The sequence below is a fragment of the Phoxinus phoxinus genome (assembly GCF_949152265.1).
Source record: "Phoxinus phoxinus genome assembly, chromosome: 14".
Lineage (NCBI taxonomy): Eukaryota > Metazoa > Chordata > Actinopteri > Cypriniformes > Leuciscidae > Phoxinus > Phoxinus phoxinus.
The window spans coordinates 17678106-17698238 of NC_136889.1; the positions used below are offsets into that span (position 1 = coordinate 17678106).

At 38.1% G+C, this 20133-nt stretch overlaps 2 protein-coding genes across 7 annotated transcripts; both read left to right on the forward strand.

Annotated features, from left to right (window-relative positions):
* The first annotated feature begins 1408 nt into the window (after nucleotides 1–1408).
* Nucleotides 1409–9281, forward strand: LOC307010064 (uncharacterized protein). Of its 3 annotated transcripts, XM_079634439.1 has the most exons (11): nucleotides 1426–2484; nucleotides 2738–2962; nucleotides 3162–3239; nucleotides 3378–3680; nucleotides 3943–4128; nucleotides 4314–4408; nucleotides 4554–4604; nucleotides 4823–5204; nucleotides 5306–5485; nucleotides 6253–6398; nucleotides 6691–9281. In XM_079634439.1, exons 1-10 carry the CDS (start codon nucleotides 2454–2456, stop codon nucleotides 6390–6392), a joined length of 1671 nt encoding a protein of 556 aa, XP_079490565.1. In that variant the 5' UTR covers nucleotides 1426–2453; the 3' UTR covers nucleotides 6393–6398; nucleotides 6691–9281. The 3 variants fall into 3 exon arrangements, with proteins under 3 accessions (XP_079490567.1, XP_079490566.1, XP_079490565.1); XM_079634441.1 differs by lacking the exons at nucleotides 6253–6398; nucleotides 6691–9281 and adding an exon at nucleotides 6175–6238 and having other exon boundaries at nucleotides 1409–2484; XM_079634440.1 differs by lacking the exon at nucleotides 6253–6398 and having other exon boundaries at nucleotides 1419–2484.
* Nucleotides 9282–12341: 3060 nt separating this feature from the next.
* Nucleotides 12342–19874, forward strand: LOC307010423 (uncharacterized protein). Of its 4 annotated transcripts, XM_079635070.1 has the most exons (11): nucleotides 12344–13060; nucleotides 13314–13550; nucleotides 13750–13827; nucleotides 13967–14269; nucleotides 14532–14717; nucleotides 14903–14997; nucleotides 15143–15193; nucleotides 15412–15793; nucleotides 15895–16074; nucleotides 16846–16991; nucleotides 17284–19874. In XM_079635070.1, exons 1-10 carry the CDS (start codon nucleotides 13030–13032, stop codon nucleotides 16983–16985), a joined length of 1683 nt encoding a protein of 560 aa, XP_079491196.1. In that variant the 5' UTR covers nucleotides 12344–13029; the 3' UTR covers nucleotides 16986–16991; nucleotides 17284–19874. The 4 variants fall into 4 exon arrangements, with proteins under 4 accessions (XP_079491199.1, XP_079491198.1, XP_079491197.1 ...); XM_079635073.1 differs by lacking the exons at nucleotides 16846–16991; nucleotides 17284–19874 and adding an exon at nucleotides 16768–16831 and having other exon boundaries at nucleotides 12342–13060; XM_079635072.1 differs by lacking the exon at nucleotides 16846–16991 and having other exon boundaries at nucleotides 12343–13060.
* The last annotated feature ends 259 nt before the right edge of the window (nucleotides 19875–20133 follow it).

A 20133-nucleotide genomic window follows, 5' to 3' on the forward strand; every position in this document is an offset into this window, starting at 1 on the left:
ACAGCCTTGCAAAGTATACTTCTTTTGACTCGTACCCGACCCTCATGGCCCATTGTGAGTAACATGTCTATATATAGTGTGAACAAAGTCATTTTGAAGAAACATGCCAGGTTTCATGAATTTCTGAAGCTCGGAGGCCTCACAGTAAATTCTAAACTAGTATCAATCATTTGAACTGAGGATGAAGGCAGTAATAGTAGGCTACTACCGCAGGATAAGAAATCTGTTTAATCTAATCTTTACCATTATCCAGCATTGGCTGATAAACAAATGCTCCAAATCCTTATTATAATTGTTTTAAACAATTATGGTGCACTGGTAATATAGATTTTTACAAAGAAATAAATGAAATGCTTATAGACCATTAAACAATATTTCACAATCACATATCCCAATTACATTGAAAAAATATTTGTCTTTGTGTGTGTGTGTGTGTGTGTGTGTGTGTGTGTGTGTGTGTGTGTGTGTGTGTGTGTGTGTGTGTGTGTGTGTGTGTGTGTGTGTGTGTGTGTGTGTGTGTGTGTGTGTGAGAGAGAGAGCCTGCTTAATGGAGTTAACATGGAAAAACTACTTTGCTTTAGTGGAGATTACTGTTGGAAACTAACACTTTTAAAATGAAAGTGAGCCAATGAGTTCTATTCAGAGGTGCTTTTGCACTCATGTTTAGACATTATAAAACACTCACTATTATAACACTATTATAATCACATTTTGTCAAAGTTTATCACTTAATTTGCACTGAGCTCTCAGGTTTGACAATTCTGCCACATGATGATTAATAAGAAACCAGAAAATGGTATTTTACTTAGATTTGCAGTAAGCATTTCTTAACCTATCATTTATTTCAAATATCTATATCTACAACAAAATGTGTGTGCATGTGTGTGTGCCCAAGCGATTGCCACAGCCCATTTATAGAAACACAGCAATTATTTTATCAGTTTTAACACTGAAGCTGTGCGTCAGATGTTTCCCATCCTCACGGACCTTGTCATAAAACTCGTTTAAATGCTGCTTTTTGTTTTGAGTTTAGTGATGAGTCGTTCATGAATCCATTCATTGCGTCTGTCACGTGACAAATGAACGAAAGACTCGGAAGGTAAAGTAATTATTTATGTTTCCTGTAAACGATTTTTGACTGCATTATAATGATTTAATAATTCAGAATATGATCAAGATTGCGTAAGTGGATGTGTTCGGGGAATTTGCCAGTTAATAGTATAACATTTAAAGCCCCTTAAATGAACGAAATGACTCGGAAAAAAGATTTGTTCATTTTGATGAACGAGATCGACCGAGAGAGCCAGGAGACACTGGTGGCTGGTGTTGCCAGATTGGGTGTTTTCCCCGCTACATATTAAGGCCGTTTACGGGGTGTTTTAGCCGGATTTTGCCTGGAAGGCTCTATAGAAATCTGGCACCCCATTGAACGAAGTTAAACGGAGAGAGCGTGCCGTTCACCGACACCAGAATGAACGAGTTCACAGTAACGTTCATCAGGCAGTAATACAGTACGTTCAGTTCACGTTCGCCCAAAATATGAACGAGTTCATGAACTATTGTTCAATGAAGGCGTTCAGGCACAACACTGGTATTGAGATAAGCCTATGCAAGACCAAAGAGCTTTACATTTAGAACAACAGTGTTTATGGTATTATATTCAAAAATGTACTATTATGAAATAAGTGTCCTGACACGTGTTTATGGCATTTTGAATGCAGTGTTACATTTTGTAGGAGATGTGGGGCATTTCCCATTTTGTGACTGGTTTTGGGAATTGTGTGGAGAAAAAGGTGACAGTTTTGAAAACGTGTCAAAACAAATAACTGTTCAAAAATAATACATCTCATATGTATTATTAAAGAAAACGTAAAAATTAAGTTTGTAACTATTCAATAAATGTGTTCAGTTTCGATGTGAGCTCACGTGCTGTGCTCATAGCACGTGCGTGCGTGCATTTGAGTGATTCGAATTTGTGTTGCTATAGCGACCCCTGTTATGAATCCTGACTGCATTTGAGTGATTTAAATTTTAGTTTCTATAGCGACGCGTGTGTTATGAATGCTGACTGATACACACTCGAACCGAGCGCTGTTTGTTGGTTGAGAGACGAGGCGAATTGACAAACTTTTGCAGAGTTTCTGTGCGATCGATCTTGAGATTTCAAAACTGTTCGGAGGATTTCTGAGAGGAGACTTTCTAGAAGAACATCGGAGGATATATCCTTTATATTTTATCCTTAAGTTATATTTTTGAAAGTTAATTTTATTTCCGAGGATACTTTTGTTTATTGTTATTTTGTGAGAAGGTGTTTGGAGTTTTTAATTTTTTGTTTTATTTTTAATTTTATTTTTTTGGGGGAGGAGTATTTCTGAGAAGGGTAACGTTAGTGTTTTATTGTATTGTATTTTGTATTGTATTTCTGTATTGTTTTTATTTTAGGTTGAAGGAAGATGTCTCAGGCTCTCATGGGTGAAAGAGGAGGTGAGTGCTTTAGTTTTTCATTTGTTTATGGTATGTTATGGTATGATGTTGTACAATGATTGACTAAATTAATGTGAAGGTAACCCATTTTATAAATTTTACCAGCTAAGTTATCACATGTATTTGATTCCTTGCATTTAAAATAAACTTTTAAATTTGAGTAACGTTAACTATAGTAATAATTAGTAATTGACCGCTGACATTATTGATTATTTTAAACATTTCTAACTATGTGATGTCTGAAATATTCCAGACTCAGGCCGCTCCAGCTCCAGCTCCAGCTCCAGTACATCTGTTTTCTCCCAGGATCCACTGCCAGACCTGACCCAGACACTGATCCAGAAGCTTCCAGGATATTTCACCCCTCAGTCTTCTGAGTTTTCTTTTTCTGTGTCCACAGATCGGACTGACAGCAGGAGGGAGTTGCAGAGCCCAGATGATGGACGTCCGTCCACTTCACCGAAACGCCGTCACAGAGGTCAGGATAGGCTTTTATTGATGAATTTATGGCTCAGTTAATAAGTAATTTATCATTCAAAAAAGAAAGTTGAAAAAATTAAAATAAATTAACAATTTGATGTGACCAAATTGTAATATTATTAAAAATGTTTCCCCAGACTCTTCACCGGGCATCATGTCCACATCATCTTCTGAGTTTTCTTTTTCTGTGTCCACAGATCGGACTGACAGCAGGAGGGAGTTGCAGAGCCCAGATGATGGACGTCCGTCCACTTCACCGAAACGCTGTCACAGAGGTCAGGATAGGCTTTTATTGAAGAATTTATGGCTCAGTTAATAAGTAATTTATCATTCAAAAAGAAAGTTGAAAAAATTTAAATAAAGTAACAATTTGATGTGACCAAATTGTAATATTATTAAAAATGTTTCCCCAGACTCTTCACCGGGCATCATGTCCACATCATCTTCGTCCCGCTCTGTGGGAAATGTGAAGAGGTGGTTATGTGGGTTGAAGAGCTTCAGCAGCAAAGGCTCGTACATCGTCCAGAGGAAGCGGAGTGGCGATAGATCGGAAAGCCAATATGAACAGGGCAGTGGCGGCAACAGGAGATTGTCCAGGACCAACAGCTTTGAAGAGTTTATGTGCCCTCCGCTGCCAGGTCAAGTTCCCATCGACCCAACGGAGACTTCAAATGTCCGTATGGAACCACCGCCACCGGTGAACAAGAGCTCGACTGGTGAGACTGAAATAAGGCTGGAGACTGTAAAGTGTACAGATAGAGATGTTGCTAATAATTAGTATAGTTTTTATCATGTTTATGTCCAATCACATTTACTGCTGCTCTGCAAAATTTTGCTGGAATTTTCTTTGGATTTGTAACATAACAGATTAGAATTTAACAGTAAAATGTAAGTTATGTCATTACTGTATATCTTTGCTTAATTTGACGTCATTGATGTTTTTAATACCGGTAAGTCAATTGTTTTTCTTCATTTCAGAAAAACCCAAGAAGAGGAAACGATCTGGTTCTTTGCTCAGAAGGATGTGGAAGGCTGTGAAGTATCCGTTCCTCTGCTGTTTTGCTGTGGATGATGTGGAGCCTTTCGTTCCTCCAGCGGATCTGGATTCTGATCCTGATCCTTCATCACCTGATCCCGATCACTCCGCCGTCAAGCCGAATAACGGTAAATCTGCACAAATTATTTCTCCAACATTGGTTTAAAGAGTATTATCGTATTGTTTTTTAATAAAGATAGACTTGTTTTCAAAAAATTATTTTCTCGACACAACCAGCACTGATATTTTTAATATAAAACCAAGGATCTAGCAAGCTCATATATTTCTCATATTTTTCTGATTTGTTTTTTAGGGTCCTTTGAGACTCTCTATAACGTGGGAGAGATGATTGGATCCGGAGGATTCGGAAGAGTGTTCGAGGGAACACGGAAATTGGATGGCAAAAAGGTAAAGCAATCTTGCTGAATTGTATTTTATTTTTCAAGTATTTGGTTTAATACTCAGATGCTCAAATGGTAAATGTTATGTGCAAAGTCAGGCGCTTAAATACTGTTACTGTTATTGAATACAGTTTTTTTGTGTGTTTTTGCAGGTTGCCATCAAGCGGATGCGCAAGACTTACAACGATCTTTATCTTGCTATTGTAAGTTGGTCAAAAGCTGAATGTGTATGTGTTGTTTAAGTGCTGATTACTGTAGTCAATACACCTGTGTGAAGCATTCGCTGTAAATATAATAGACAAATAAGCCTGGAAAGGCTCTGATGATCGTATCTACAAAGATTTTTAAAAAAGTATATTTTAAAATGATGTTTTCTTCAGATTTTTACCCAGCTAACCTTCTGTCTACTACTTTTCTCTAGCCTGGGCATCCCAAACCGCTCATTACAGAAGTGGCGCTGCTGCTAAAGATGAGGCAAGAACCCATAAGCCCCTATGTCATACAGCTGTACGATTGGTTTGAACACCCTCGAAAATTCACTCTCATCATGGAGTTCCCTGAACCGTGCGAGAGCTTGCTGGACTTCATCAGTCGTAATCCTCAACTGCATGAAACAACAGCACGGATCATCATGCGACAGGCTGTGCTGGCAGTTCAACACTGCATTGAGCGCGGCGTTTTTCATAGTGATGTTCATGCGCAGAATTTCCTGTTGAGGAAAAACATGTTACAGCTCAAGCTGATAGACTTTGGCAGCGGTCACCTACTTAGTGCTGACGGCTACGAGAGTGACATATACGTTGGTGAGCATTTTTGGAGTGTGAAAACCTGAATGTAGCGACTTACTGATTATTTGATGCTTTAAAAAAAATTGCTCAACAATGTGCGAATGTCTTACTTACAGGAGTACTGGATTACTGCCCACCTGAAGTCCACACTGAACCTCGATTCCACGCCGTCCCAACAAATGTCTGGGCTCTAGGAGTGATGTTGTACGAGATGGTGAACCCATGTCGTCCTTTTCTCAATACATTGGAAATCACAGAAGCCAAAGTTACATTTCTGAACTCCAACTTATCCAAAGGTGAGTGAATAATATTGATGACATTGATAAACACACACATAAAGGGGAGACTCCGTACACAGAGAGAGTTAAAGGTGAAATACGTAAGATTTATGTTAAAATACATTCTCTTCTCCCAGTTTATTGTTCATCGATTACTATTAGTATGTCATTTATGGGTTTATCTCCCCCAAAAGTGTAAACATTGAGCCTCCCAATGTCTTTCCAGCCCAACCTATAGCGTGTGTTTGGGGGCGTGGCTACTGAGGGTGTTTAGCCGCTGTGGGATCATGGGAAAAGATATTCAGCTTTAGTCACAGAAGTGAAAGCCAAAATTCACTGCATTTATACCTTTAAAGATTAAACCGGTCATGAACGCGTCAAAGCGAATGGGGCATTGAGATGCAACACGCTATAAAGGACGCTTCAATAACATACAGCATCATCATGCACCCGTTCAGAAACACAAATGTTCATAAAGACAAATGCAACACAGATCAAATGATTCCTCATAGAACATGCCTTCAGAAAAACCAGTAAGAGCTGCGTTTGTGATGTTTGAGTTGAGGGAGGCGCGACAAGCGAAAGGGGCGTTTGGTTGTTTGAAAATATGCTATATTTTTGTAATTCTGCTCGGTGCCACAGAAAATACATACTTCACCTTTAAAGAAAGATAAAGAACAGTTTACCTTATATTAATCATGTTTCAGATGCTGTTTTCATAGATGCCACCATTCGTGTCACATGGTCATGACTAACCAGCTCTCTCCTTAATAAAATGTGTACAGAATGCAGTGATCTGATTAGCCAGTGCCTAACCCTGGATCCAACTAAACGCCCGACGTTAGAGCAGATGTTACAACATGAATGGATTAGAAATGATCAGGAGAAGATCAGGAGATGTTCAGGAGATTCACTCGATCAGTGATTTCAGGTGTGAGGAAGTGTAACAGACAGAGTAGGATTATTATCATTTATCTTCAGTTCTGGAGTATTTGTAGTGAGGTTTTCAAATGTGTGTTCATTGTAATGTTCTTGTTATAGTCAAGTCACCTTCATTTATATAGCGCTTTATACAACACAGATTGTTTCAGAGCGGCTTCACAGTAATAAACAGGAAAATAACAGAATCAGTGATGCAATTGCAAGAATTCAGTTCTGTTGTAAATCAGCTCTAAAAAAACATCCATGAGTTCACATGTTCATATAATCTTTGTGTTGGATAGGAAATAACACACTTGCTGTCGTTGGTCGAGGGCTTGAGCTCGAGACGTGACCCGAAGCCTGAAGTCCAACCCCAACCTGACAGGAACTCAAGCCGCCACACCAGAGATCTCAGAGCCGTCCACGTCTGAGCAAGAACATGAGAGACTGCAAGACTGGAAACAAGTCATCAAGTCATCACTGTTCCTCAGTTTTCAGCATTTGATTGCTTGGTTTTGACTATTTCTGTTCCTGCTTCTACAATCATTGCTACAGTCTACAAACCACCTAAGACTAAGTCACATGCAGTTTTTATGTCAAAATTTGCTGACTTTCTGTCAATATTGACCCTGAAGTTCCACAGAGTTCATATTGTCGGGGATTTCAACATTCATGTGGACCTTTTATCGCTACTTGACTGTTTTAATTTCTTGCAATTGGTAACTGGCCCGACTCACTGCAAAGGCCATTCTCTGAATCTTGTGATTATAAATGACTCATTTGTATCGCAGTTTTCATCCGTTGACCTCGGACTGTCCGATCAATCAGCTTTCTTCTTTAATTGGGAACTACATTATTTTTGTGCACCTACCATTCGAACTGTAACATTTCGGAAGTGGAAATCTATTGATCAGACAGTTTTTTCCAATTCTGTTGTTTCCACTGTAAGTAATCTGCACTTTACATCTTTGGAGGAGAAAGTCTCACAGTTAAATAACGCTCTTGCTGCTAATCTAGACTCTTTTGCTCCTCTGAGGTCACGCAAGGTTACTTTTGCTCGCTCTGCTCCATGATGGTATAACGACAATTTGCGCACTAAGAAGTAGGGCTGCACAATTTATCATATTTTAATTTGCGATAACGATGTCTGCCTCTCTCGATTCATTTTAAATAATCGTCACAATATTTGCCCGCTCATTACTTTTCCTGAAAATGCTTTTTTTATTTGACATTTGTGTTATCTTGCATTGATAACAAGTCCCCACTAGCACTGATGATTGTGGTTGCCAGATGTAAATAGCTTAAATTCCCCAAACAGAGCTTTTCTCTTACATTTTCTGCCCAGTGTTTTACTTAATCTGTGCAATCTGGCAATCCTTGCACGCTCGCTCTACACTGCACTCTAAAAAGCACTGATGATCTGAAAACGAACATGCGCTGGAGTTTAGCGATTTCCCAGCGATATTCTGCTTACATGAAATTGTCATACAGCCGGTCTGTTTCTTCACAAGCCACTTGTGCTGTTTGTGTGACTAAATCTGCCAATCAAACCTCCACCTTATTGTTTGGGATTATGTTTGCAGAATTAAATGAACAATAAAAAAAAAGAATGTTTCCCTGGACGACTTTAATAATTATCGTCCTATCTCGAATCTTACATTTCTGGCTAAAATACTTGGGCGTATTGTTGACTCTCATTTGTGTAACTGTCTCACGATTAATAACCTTTTTGAACCCCTTCAGTCGGGTTTTTGTAAATTTCACAGTACCGAGACGGCTTTGGTTAAAGTCACACGCAATGATCTATTGATGGCTTCTGACTCTGACGCAACATCCATTCTCATTCTTCTTGCTCTAAGAGCCGCTTTTGATAGTGTTGATCTCAGTCTATTACTCACACGTCTTGAAACAGTGGCTGGTGTGTCGGGACAGTTTTTAAGTGGTTTAGATCCTCTTTAACTGACCGTTCGCAGTTCATTTCAGTGGGTGGCCATAGGTCTGAGATTAGCTCTGTTTTCACTGGTGTTCCTTAGGGGTCAGCCTTGGGCCCTTTACTTTTTAATATTTATCTGTCACCATTGATCATTTCTAGAGATCGCTCGGCCTCAATTATCGTTTCTATGCTGACGATACGCAGATTTATATACATTCTAAACCAGATGAGCGCCCTGACGCTGATCTTATGAGATAAAAACGTGGATGAGTAATAATTTCCTGTGTCTGAACATTGCAAGTTATGCTCATTGGTTCCCGTCATCAAATTTCCAAAGCTGGTTCTCTGTCTGACTTTTGATAGCTCTGTTTTGGAAACCCAGAGCAAAGTGAGGAACCTTGCAGTTATTTTCAATGCTAATCTTTCATTTGATTATTTTGTTCAGAGTACAGTTTAAACTTCTTTTTCCATCTCAGAAACATTGCAAGATTGTGTCCTATGTTACATTTTCCTGTAGCAGAAAAGCTGATAAAAATAAACTGTTACGTCCTTTTAGCCGGAGTTTCTAAAGCCACACTAAACAAGCTCCAATATGTACAAAATTCGCTATAATCCCTATAATCCTAATCGCAGATCCTCACAATCGAACTTACTGGTTGTTCCTAAAACACACTTAAGAACTGTGGGTGACACTTTCTGAGGCTTTCTCTTCCAATGCTCCAGATCTTTGAATTTCTCTTGAACTCCAGACATATGCCATTTTTAAAGGTCAACTCAAGACATATTGTTTTAAACTTGCATTTTGCTTGTTGATGTTTATTTAATTATTTTGTTGATTTTTGTTTTGTTGATGTTTATTTTGTTCTTTATATTTCAATTGTATTGCTTATTGTCTGCAATGCTTTGAGAAGCTGCTTTTAAAGGTGCTTTATAAAATAAAGTTTATTATTATTATTATTATCACAGCCTCATTTGCTTTGTTTTAAAAGTAATTTTTGCTTTGTTTTTAAATCAAGACAAGTCATCTTTATTTATATATGCTTTATATATGACCAATCTGTATATGACCTGTACAGTATTCAGGCAAAGGCCTATTTTGTGCTTCCTGAAATAAAACTGTTTAAAATCTCAATCTACATGGCTGCAGACTTCAGTGCATTGATTGTAGAGCCTGTCTAAAACATAACACTACAATAAATGAGACTAGAACATTTTGAAAATAATAATAATATAATTTGTTGCCTCCCCTTTGGTTATTTAGGTTAAAGAAGCTATTATTGTTTTATTAAGCTGAAAGTATACTTTGTTCTTTTACACGCACAGCCTTGCAAAGTATACTTCTTTTGACTCGTACCCGACCCTCATGGCCCATTGTGAGTAACATGTCTATATATAGTGTGAACAAAGTCATTTTGAAGAAACATGCCAGGTTTCATGAATTTCTGAAGCTCGGAGGCCTCACAGTAAATTCTAAACTAGTATCAATCATTTGAACTGAGGATGAAGGCAGTAATAGTAGGCTACTACCGCAGGATAAGAAATCTGTTTAATCTAATCTTTACCATTATCCAGCATTGGCTGATAAACAAATGCTCCAAATCCTTATTATAATTGTTTTAAACAATTATGGTGCACTGGTAATATAGATTTTTACAAAGAAATAAATGAAATGCTTATAGACCATTAAACAATATTTCACAATCACATATCCCAATTACATTGAAAAAATATTTGTCTTTGTGTGTGTGTGTGTGTGTGTGTGTGTGTGTGTGTGTGTGTGTGTGTGTGTGTGTGTGTGTGTGTGTGTGTGTGTGTGTGTGTGTGTGTGAGAGAGAGAGAGAGCCTGCTTAATGGAGTTAACATGGAAAAACTACTTTGCTTTAGTGGAGATTACTGTTGGAAACTAACACTTTTAAAATGAAAGTGAGCCAATGAGTTCTATTCAGAGGTGCTTTTGCACTCATGTTTAGACATTATAAAACACTCACTATTATAACACTATTATAATCACATTTTGTCAAAGTTTATCACTTAATTTGCACTGAGCTCTCAGGTTTGACAATTCTGCCACATGATGATTAATAAGAAACCAGAAAATGGTATTTTACTTAGATTTGCAGTAAGCATTTCTTAACCTATCATTTATTTCAAATATCTATATCTACAACAAAATGTGTGTGCATGTGTGTGTGCCCAAGCGATTGCCACAGCCCATTTATAGAAACACAGCAATTATTTTATCAGTTTTAACACTGAAGCTGTGCGTCAGATGTTTCCCATCCTCACGGACCTTGTCATAAAACTAGATCATGCTGCTTTTTGTTTTGAGTTTAGTGATGAGTCGTTCATGAATCCATTCATTGCGTCTGTCACGTGACAAATGAACGAAAGACTCGGAAGGTAAAGTAATTATTTATGTTCCCTGTAAACGATTTTTGACTGCATTATAATGATTTAATAATTCAGAATATGATCAAGATTGCGTAAGTGGATGTGTTCGGGGAATTTGCCAGTTAATAGTATAACATTTAAAGCCCCTTAAATGAACGAAATGACTCGGAAAAAAGATTTGTTCATTTTGATGAACGAGATCGACCAAGAGAGCCAGGAGACACTGGTGGCTGGTGTTGCCAGATTGGGTGTTTTCCCCGCTACATATTAAGGCCGTTTACGGGGTGTTTTAGCCGGATTTTGCCTGGAAGGCTCTATAGAAATCTGGCACCCCATTGAACGAAGTTAAACGGAGAGAGCGTGCCGTTCACCGACACCAGAATGAACGAGTTCACAGTAACGTTCATCAGGCAGTAATACAGTACGTTCAGTTCACGTTCGCCCAAAATATGAACGAGTTCATGAACTATCGTTCAATGAAGGCGTTCAGGCACAACACTGGTATTGAGATATAAGCCTATGCAAGACCAAAGAGCTTTACATTTAGAACAACAGTGTTTATGGTATTATATTCAAAAATGTACTATTATGAAATAAGTGTCCTGACACGTGTTTATGGCATTTTGAATGCAGTGTTACATTTTGTAGGAGATGTGGGGCTAGGGTTGCCACCCGTCCCTTAAAATACGGAATCGTCCCGTATTTACAAGTAAGATGATGCGTCCCGTATCAAATCAATAAGGGACGCGATTTGTCCCGTATTTTACATTAGGCCCACATATAGTTGAATAAAAACATAAGGATTTTGCAGTATGGATAATATTAATAGCAAATATAAAGAAATAAATTTCTTAGTAGAGAAGCTCATTGCGTGATTGCATTTTAGCGTCTTTGTTTCTATAGCGACTGAGTCTCGTGAACATGCGCTGTAAACCTGCACGTTTTTAACCCCTCGTGCGCTGTTCCGGTCTCTGACCCCAAATGACGTTTGCTGAAATAAATAAAACATTATATTTGTCCAAATGATGTGAGATTTTGCACGGTTGACAACACTTTCTACATCTACAAAAAAATTAAATAAATTTGAATAATATCTGTTTTTTATGTTAGTGTGGGGGGAAAAAGTCACACTTGTGTTGTTTCAACAAAATGTCATTTTGAAACATAATAGTTTTTTTTTTTAGGATTTATAGTTTTAGGAGGATTTATTATATTTTTTTTTACTTTAGGCTATATAAATAAATATTTTTTTAAACAAAAACAGTAAAAAAAAAGAAGTTAAATTCACTTTATAAAAGACCCACATTTCATGGATATGGATAATTTGACATGGTTTAGTGTAAGATTTTTGCCCATCTTTTTGGAAAATGCTGTTTTAAAAGTAAAGAAATTATCACTTTAGTAGATGGCTGCAGAGCTACACCATTTGCTATTTGACTAAAATACATATTTTCAATAGCTTTTAGTTGGATTCATATCTACATATTATGAAATCACAATAATAACAAAATGAAAATGACGTTGTCAAAGTTGAGCATTTGGGGGGGGGGGGGGGGGGGTGAATGGGTGTCCCTTATTTTGCCACACTGAAGGTGGCAACCCTATGTGGGGCATTTCCCATTTTGTGACTGGTTTTGGGAATTGTGTGGAGAAAAAGGTGACAGTTTTGAAAACGTGTCAAAACAAATAACTGTTCAAAAATAATACATCTCATATGTATTATTAAAGAAAACGTAAAAATTAAGTTTGTAACTATTCAATAAATGTGTTCAGTTTCGATGTGAGCTCACGTGCTGTGCTCATAGCACGTGCGTGCGTGCATTTGAGTGATTCGAATTTGTGTTGCTATAGCGACCCCTGTTATGAATCCTGACTGCATTTGAGTGATTTAAATTTTAGTTTCTATAGCGACGCGTGTGTTATGAATGCTGACTGATACACACTCGAACCGAGCGCTGTTTGTTGGTTGAGAGACGAGGCGAATTGACAAACTTTTGCAGAGTTTCTGTGCGATCGATCTTGAGATTTCAAAACTGTTCGGAGGATTTCTGAGAGGAGACTTTCTAGAAGAACATCGGAGGATATATCCTTTATATTTTATCCTTAAGTTATATTTTTGAAAGTTAATTTTATTTCCGAGGATACTTTTGTTTATTGTTATTTTGTGAGAAGGTGTTTGGAGTTTTTAATTTTTTGTTTTATTTTTAATTTTATTTTTTGGGGGGAGGAGTATTTCTGAGAAGGGTAACGTTAGTGTTTTATTGTATTGTATTTTGTATTGTATTTCTGTATTGTTTTTATTTTAGGTTGAAGGAAGATGTCTCAGGCTCTCATGGGTGAAAGAGGAGGTGAGTGCTTTAGTTTTTCATTTGTTTATGGTATGTTATGGTATGATGTTGTACAATGATTGACTAAATTAATGTGAAGGTAACCCATTTTATAAATTTTACCAGCTAAGTTATCACATGTATTTGATTCCTTGCATTTAAAATAAACTTTTAAATTTGAGTAACGTTAACTATAGTAATAATTAGTAATTGACCGCTGACATTATTGATTATTTTAAACATTTCTAACTATGTGATGTCTGAAATATTCCAGACTCAGGCCGCTCCAGCTCCAGCTCCAGCTCCAGCTCCAGCTCCAGTACATCTGTTTTCTCCCAGGATCCACTGCCAGACCTGACCCAGACACTGATCCAGAAGCTTCCAGGATATTTCACCCCTCAGTCTTCTGAGTTTTCTTTTTCTGTGTCCACAGATCGGACTGACAGCAGGAGGGAGTTGCAGAGCCCAGATGATGGACGTCCGTCCACTTCACCGAAACGCCGTCACAGAGGTCAGGATAGGCTTTTATTGAAGAATTTATGGCTCAGTTAATAAGTAATTTATCATTCAAAAAAGAAAGTTGAAAAAATTAAAATAAATTAACAATTTGATGTGACCAAATTGTAATATTATTAAAAATGTTTCCCCAGACTCTTCACCGGGCATCATGTCCACATCATCTTCTGAGTTTTCTTTTTCTGTGTCCACAGATCGGACTGACAGCAGGAGGGAGTTGCAGAGCCCAGATGATGGACGTCCGTCCACTTCATCGAAACGCTGTCACAGAGGTCAGGATAGGCTTTTATTGAAGAATTTATGGCTCAGTTAATAAGTAATTTATCATTCAAAAAAGAAAGTTGAAAAAATTTAAATAAAGTAACAATTTGATGTGACCAAATTGTAATATTATTAAAAATGTTTCCCCAGACTCTTCACCGGGCATCATGTCCACATCATCTTCGTCCCGCTCTGTGGGAAATGTGAAGAGGTGGTTATGTGGGTTGAAGAGCTTCAGCAGCAAAGGCTCGTACATCGTCCAGAGGAAGCGGAGTGGCGATAGATCGGAAAGCCAATATGAACAGGGCAGTGGCGGCAACAGGAGATTGTCCAGGACCAACAGCTTTGAAGAGTTTATGTGCCCTCCGCTGCCAGGTCAAGTTCCCATCGACCCAACGGAGACTTCAAATGTCCGTATGGAACCACCGCCACCGGTGAACAAGAGCTCGACTGGTGAGACTGAAATAAGGCTGGAGACTGTAAAGTGTACAGATAGAGATGTTGCTAATAATTAGTATAGTTTTTATCATGTTTATGTCCAATCACATTTACTGCTGCTCTGCAAAATTTTGCTGGAATTTTCTTTGGATTTGTAACATAACAGATTAGAATTTAACAGTAAAATGTAAGTTATGTCATTACTGTATATCTTTGCTTAATTTGACGTCATTGATGTTTTTAATACCGGTAAGTCAATTGTTTTTCTTCATTTCAGAAAAACCCAAGAAGAGGAAACGATCTGGTTCTTTGCTCAGAAGGATGTGGAAGGCTGTGAAGTATCCGTTCCTCTGCTGTTTTGCTGTGGATGATGTGGAGCCTTTCGTTCCTCCAGCGGATCTGGATTCTGATCCTGATCCTTCATCACCTGATCCCGATCACTCCGCCGTCAAGCCGAATAACGGTAAATCTGCACAAATTATTTCTCCAACATTGGTTTAAAGAGTATTATCGTATTGTTTTTTAATAAAGATAGACTTGTTTTCAAAAAATTATTTTCTCGACACAACCAGCACTGATATTTTTAATATAAAACCAAGGATCTAGCAAGCTCATATATTTCTCATATTTTTCTGATTTGTTTTTTAGGGTCCTTTGAGACTCTCTATAACGTGGGAGAGATGATTGGATCCGGAGGATTCGGAAGAGTGTTCGAGGGAACACGGAAATTGGATGGCAAAAAGGTAAAGCAATCTTGCTGAATTGTATTTTATTTTTCAAGTATTTGGTTTAATACTCAGATGCTCAAATGGTAAATGTTATGTGCAAAGTCAGGCGCTTAAATACTGTTACTGTTATTGAATACAGTTTTTTTGTGTGTTTTTGCAGGTTGCCATCAAGCGGATGCGCAAGACTTACAACGATCTTTATCTTGCTATTGTAAGTTGGTCAAAAGCTGAATGTGTATGTGTTGTTTAAGTGCTGATTACTGTAGTCAATACACCTGTGTGAAGCATTCGCTGTAAATATAATAGACAAATAAGCCTGGAAAGGCTCTGATGATCGTATCTACAAAGATTTTTAAAAAAGTATATTTTAAAATGATGTTTTCTTCAGATTTTTACCCAGCTAACCTTCTGTCTACTACTTTTCTCTAGCCTGGGCATCCCAAACCGCTCATTACAGAAGTGGCGCTGCTGCTAAAGATGAGGCAAGAACCCATAAGCCCCTATGTCATACAGCTGTACGATTGGTTTGAACACCCTCGAAAATTCACTCTCATCATGGAGTTCCCTGAACCGTGCGAGAGCTTGCTGGACTTCATCAGTCGTAATCCTCAACTGCATGAAACAACAGCACGGATCATCATGCGACAGGCTGTGCTGGCAGTTCAACACTGCATTGAGCGCGGCGTTTTTCATAGTGATGTTCATGCGCAGAATTTCCTGTTGAGGAAAAACATGTTACAGCTCAAGCTGATAGACTTTGGCAGCGGTCACCTACTTAGTGCTGACGGCTACGAGAGTGACATATACGTTGGTGAGCATTTTTGGAGTGTGAAAACCTGAATGTAGCGACTTACTGATTATTTGATGCTTTAAAAAAAATTGCTCAACAATGTGCGAATGTCTTACTTACAGGAGTACTGGATTACTGCCCACCTGAAGTCCACACTGAACCTCGATTCCACGCCGTCCCAACAAATGTCTGGGCTCTAGGAGTGATGTTGTACGAGATGGTGAACCCATGTCGTCCTTTTCTCAATACATTGGAAATCACAGAAGCCAAAGTTACATTTCTGAACTCCAACTTATCCAAAGGTGAGTGAATAATATTGATGACATTGATAAACACACACATAAAGGGGAGACTCCGTACACAGAGAGAGTTAAAGGTGAAATACGTAAGATTTATGTTAAAATACATTCTCTTCTCCCAGTTTATTGTTCATCGATTACTATTAGTATGTCATTTATGGGTTTATCTCCCCCAAAAGTGTAAACATTGAGCCTCCCAATGTCTTTCCAGCCCAACCTATAGCGTGTGTTTGGGGGCGTGGCTACTGAGGGTGTTTAGCCGCTGTGGGATCATGGGAAAAGATATTCAGCTTTAGTCACAGAAGTGAAAGCCAAAATTCACTGCATTTATACCTTTAAAGATTAAACCGGTCATGAACGCGTCAAAGCGAATGGGGCATTGAGATGCAACACGCTATAAAGGACGCTTCAATAACATACAGCATCATCATGCACCCGTTCAGAAACACAAATGTTCATAAAGACAAATGCAACACAGATCAAATGATTCCTCATATGTAGAACATGCCTTCAGAAGAACCAGTAAGAGCTGCGTTTGTGATGTTTGAGTTGAGGGAGGCGCGACAAGCGAAAGGGGCGTTTGGTTGTTTGAAAATATGCTATATTTTTGTAATTCTGCTCGGTGCCACAGAAAATACATACTTCACCTTTAAAGAAAGATAAAGAACAGTTTACCTTATATTAATCATGTTTCAGATGCTGTTTTCATAGATGCCACCATTCGTGTCACATGGTCATGACTAACCAGCTCTCTCCTTAATAAAATGTGTACAGAATGCAGTGATCTGATTAGCCAGTGCCTAACCCTGGATCCAACTAAACGCCCGACGTTAGAGCAGATGTTACAACATGAATGGATTAGAAATGATCAGGAGAAGATCAGGAGATGTTCAGGAGATTCACTCGATCAGTGATTTCAGGTGTGAGGAAGTGTAACAGACAGAGTAGGATTATTATCATTTATCTTCAGTTCTGGAGTATTTGTAGTGAGGTTTTCAAATGTGTGTTCATTGTAATGTTCTTGTTATAGTCAAGTCACCTTCATTTATATAGCGCTTTATACAACACAGATTGTTTCAGAGCGGCTTCACAGTAATAAACAGGAAAATAACAGAATCAGTGATGCAATTGCAAGAATTCAGTTCTGTTGTAAATCAGCTCTAAAAAAACATCCATGAGTTCACATGTTCATATAATCTTTGTGTTGGATAGGAAATAACACACTTGCTGTCGTTGGTCGAGGGCTTGAGCTCGAGACGTGACCCGAAGCCTGAAGTCCAACCCCAACCTGACAGGAACTCAAGCCGCCACACCAGAGATCTCAGAGCCGTCCACGTCTGAGCAAGAACATGAGAGACTGCAAGACTGGAAACAAGTCATCAAGTCATCACTGTTCCTCAGTTTTCAGCATTTGATTGCTTGGTTTTGACTATTTCTGTTCCTGCTTCTACAATCATTGCTACAGTCTACAAACCACCTAAGACTAAGTCACATGCAGTTTTTATGTCAAAATTTGCTGACTTTCTGTCAATATTGACCCTGAAGTTCCACAGAGTTCATATTGTCGGGGATTTCAACATTCATGTGGACCTTTTATCGCTACTTGACTGTTTTAATTTCTTGCAATTGGTAACTGGCCCGACTCACTGCAAAGGCCATTCTCTGAATCTTGTGATTATAAATGACTCATTTGTATCGCAGTTTTCATCCGTTGACCTCGGACTGTCCGATCAATCAGCTTTCTTCTTTAATTGGGAACTACATTATTTTTGTGCACCTACCATTCGAACTGTAACATTTCGGAAGTGGAAATCTATTGATCAGACAGTTTTTTCCAATTCTGTTGTTTCCACTTTAAGTAATCTGCACTTTACATCTTTGGAGGAGAAAGTCTCACAGTTAAATAACGCTCTTGCTGCTAATCTAGACTCTTTTGCTCCTCTGAGGTCACGCAAGGTTACTTTTGCTCGCTCTGCTCCATGATGGTATAACGACAATTTGCGCACTAAGAAGTAGGGCTGCACAATTTATCATATTTTAATTTGCGATAACGATGTCTGCCTCTCTCGATTCATTTTAAATAATCGTCACGATATTTGCCCGCTCATGACTTTTCCTGAAAATGCTTTTTTTATTTGACATTTGTGTTATCTTGCATTGATAACAAGTCCCCACTAGCACTGATGATTGTGGTTGCCAGATGTAAATAGCTTAAATTCCCCAAACAGAGCTTTTCTCTTACATTTTCTGCCCAGTGTTTTACTTAATCTGTGCAATCTGGCAATCCTTGCACGCTCGCTCTACACTGCACTCTAAAAAGCACTGATGATCTGAAAACGAACATGCGCTGGAGTTTAGCGATTTCCCAGCGATATTCTGCTTACATGAAATTGTCATACAGCCGGTCTGTTTCTTCACAAGCCACTTGTGCTGTTTGTGTGACTAAATCTGCCAATCAAACCTCCACCTTATTGTTCGGGATTATGTTTGCAGAATTAAATGAACAATAAAAAAAAAGAATGTTTCCCTGGACGACTTTAATAATTATCGTCCTATCTCGAATCTTACATTTCTGGCTAAAATACTTGGGCGTATTGTTGACTCTCATTTGTGTAACTATCTCACGATTAATAACCTTTTTGAACCCCTTCAGTCGGGTTTTTGTAAATTTCACAGTACCGAGACGGCTTTGGTTAAAGTCACACGCAATGATCTATTGATGGCTTCTGAATCTGACGCAACATCCATTCTCATTCTTCTTGCTCTAAGAGCCGCTTTTGATAGTGTTGATCTCAGTCTATTACTCACACGTCTTGAAACAGTGGCTGGTGTGTCGGGACAGTTTTTAAGTGGTTTAGATCCTCTTTAACTGACCGTTCGCAGTTCATTTCAGTGGGTGGCCATAGGTCTGAGATTAGCTCTGTTTTCACTGGTGTTCCTTAGGGGTCAGCCTTGGGCCCTTTACTTTTTAATATTTAACTGTCACCATTGATCATTTCTAGTGATCGCTCGGCCTCAATTATCGTTTGTATGCTGACGATACGCAGATTTATATACATTCTAAACCAGATGAGCGCCCTGACGCTGATCTTATGAGATAAAAACGTGGATGAGTAATAATTTCCTGTGTCTGAACATTGCAAGTTATGCTCATTGGTTCCCGTCATCAAATTTCCAAAGCTGGTTCTCTGTCTGACTTTTGATAGCTCTGTTTTGGAAACCCAGAGCAAAGTGAGGAACCTTGCAGTTATTTTCAATGCTAATCTTTCATTTGATTATTTTGTTCAGAGTACAGTTTAAATTTCTTTTTCCATCTCAGAAACATTGCAAGATTGTGTCCTATGTTACATTTTCCTGTAGCAGAAAAGCTGATAAAAATAAACTGTTACGTCCTTTTAGCCGGAGTTTCTAAAGCCACACTAAACAAGCTCCAATATGTACAAAATTCGCTATAATCCCTATAATCCTAATCGCAGATCCTCACAATCGAACTTACTGGTTGTTCCTAAAACACACTTAAGAACTGTGGGTGACACTTTCTGAGGCTTTCTCTTCCAATGCTCCAGATCTTTGAATTTCTCTTGAACTCCAGACATATGCCATTTTTAAAGGTCAACTCAAGACATATTGTTTTAAACTTGCATTTTGCTTGTTGATGTTTATTTAATTATTTTGTTGATTTTTGTTTTGTTGATGTTTATTTTGTTCTTTATATTTCAATTGTATTGCTTATTGTCTGCAATGCTTTGAGAAGCTGCTTTTAAAGGTGCTTTATAAAATAAAGTTTATTATTATTATTATTATCACAGCCTCATTTGCTTTGTTTTAAAAGTAATTTTTGCTTTGTTTTTAAATCAAGACAAGTCATCTTTATTTATATATGCTTTATATATGACCAATCTGTATATGACCTGTACAGTATTCAGGCAAAGGCCTATTTTGTGCTTCCTGAAATAAAACTGTTTAAAATCTCAATCTACATGGCTGCAGACTTCAGTGCATTGATTGTAGAGCCTGTCTAAAACATAACACTACAATAAATGAGACTAGAACATTTTGAAA

Bases quoted from the DNA above. Each gene is read 5' to 3' on its own strand.
- LOC307010064 (XM_079634439.1), top strand. From the start codon at position 2,454: ATGTCTCAGGCTCTCATGGGTGAAAGAGGAG. The intron at 4,129-4,313 runs GTAAATCTGCAC...TTTGTTTTTTAG, and splicing joins CGCCGTCAAGCCGAATAACG to GGTCCTTTGAGACTCTCTAT. The intron at 5,205-5,305 runs GTGAGCATTTTT...TCTTACTTACAG, and splicing joins CGAGAGTGACATATACGTTG to GAGTACTGGATTACTGCCCA.
- LOC307010423 (XM_079635071.1), top strand. From the start codon at position 13,030: ATGTCTCAGGCTCTCATGGGTGAAAGAGGAG. The intron at 14,270-14,531 runs GTGAGACTGAAA...TCTTCATTTCAG, and splicing joins GGTGAACAAGAGCTCGACTG to AAAAACCCAAGAAGAGGAAA. The intron at 14,718-14,902 runs GTAAATCTGCAC...TTTGTTTTTTAG, and splicing joins CGCCGTCAAGCCGAATAACG to GGTCCTTTGAGACTCTCTAT.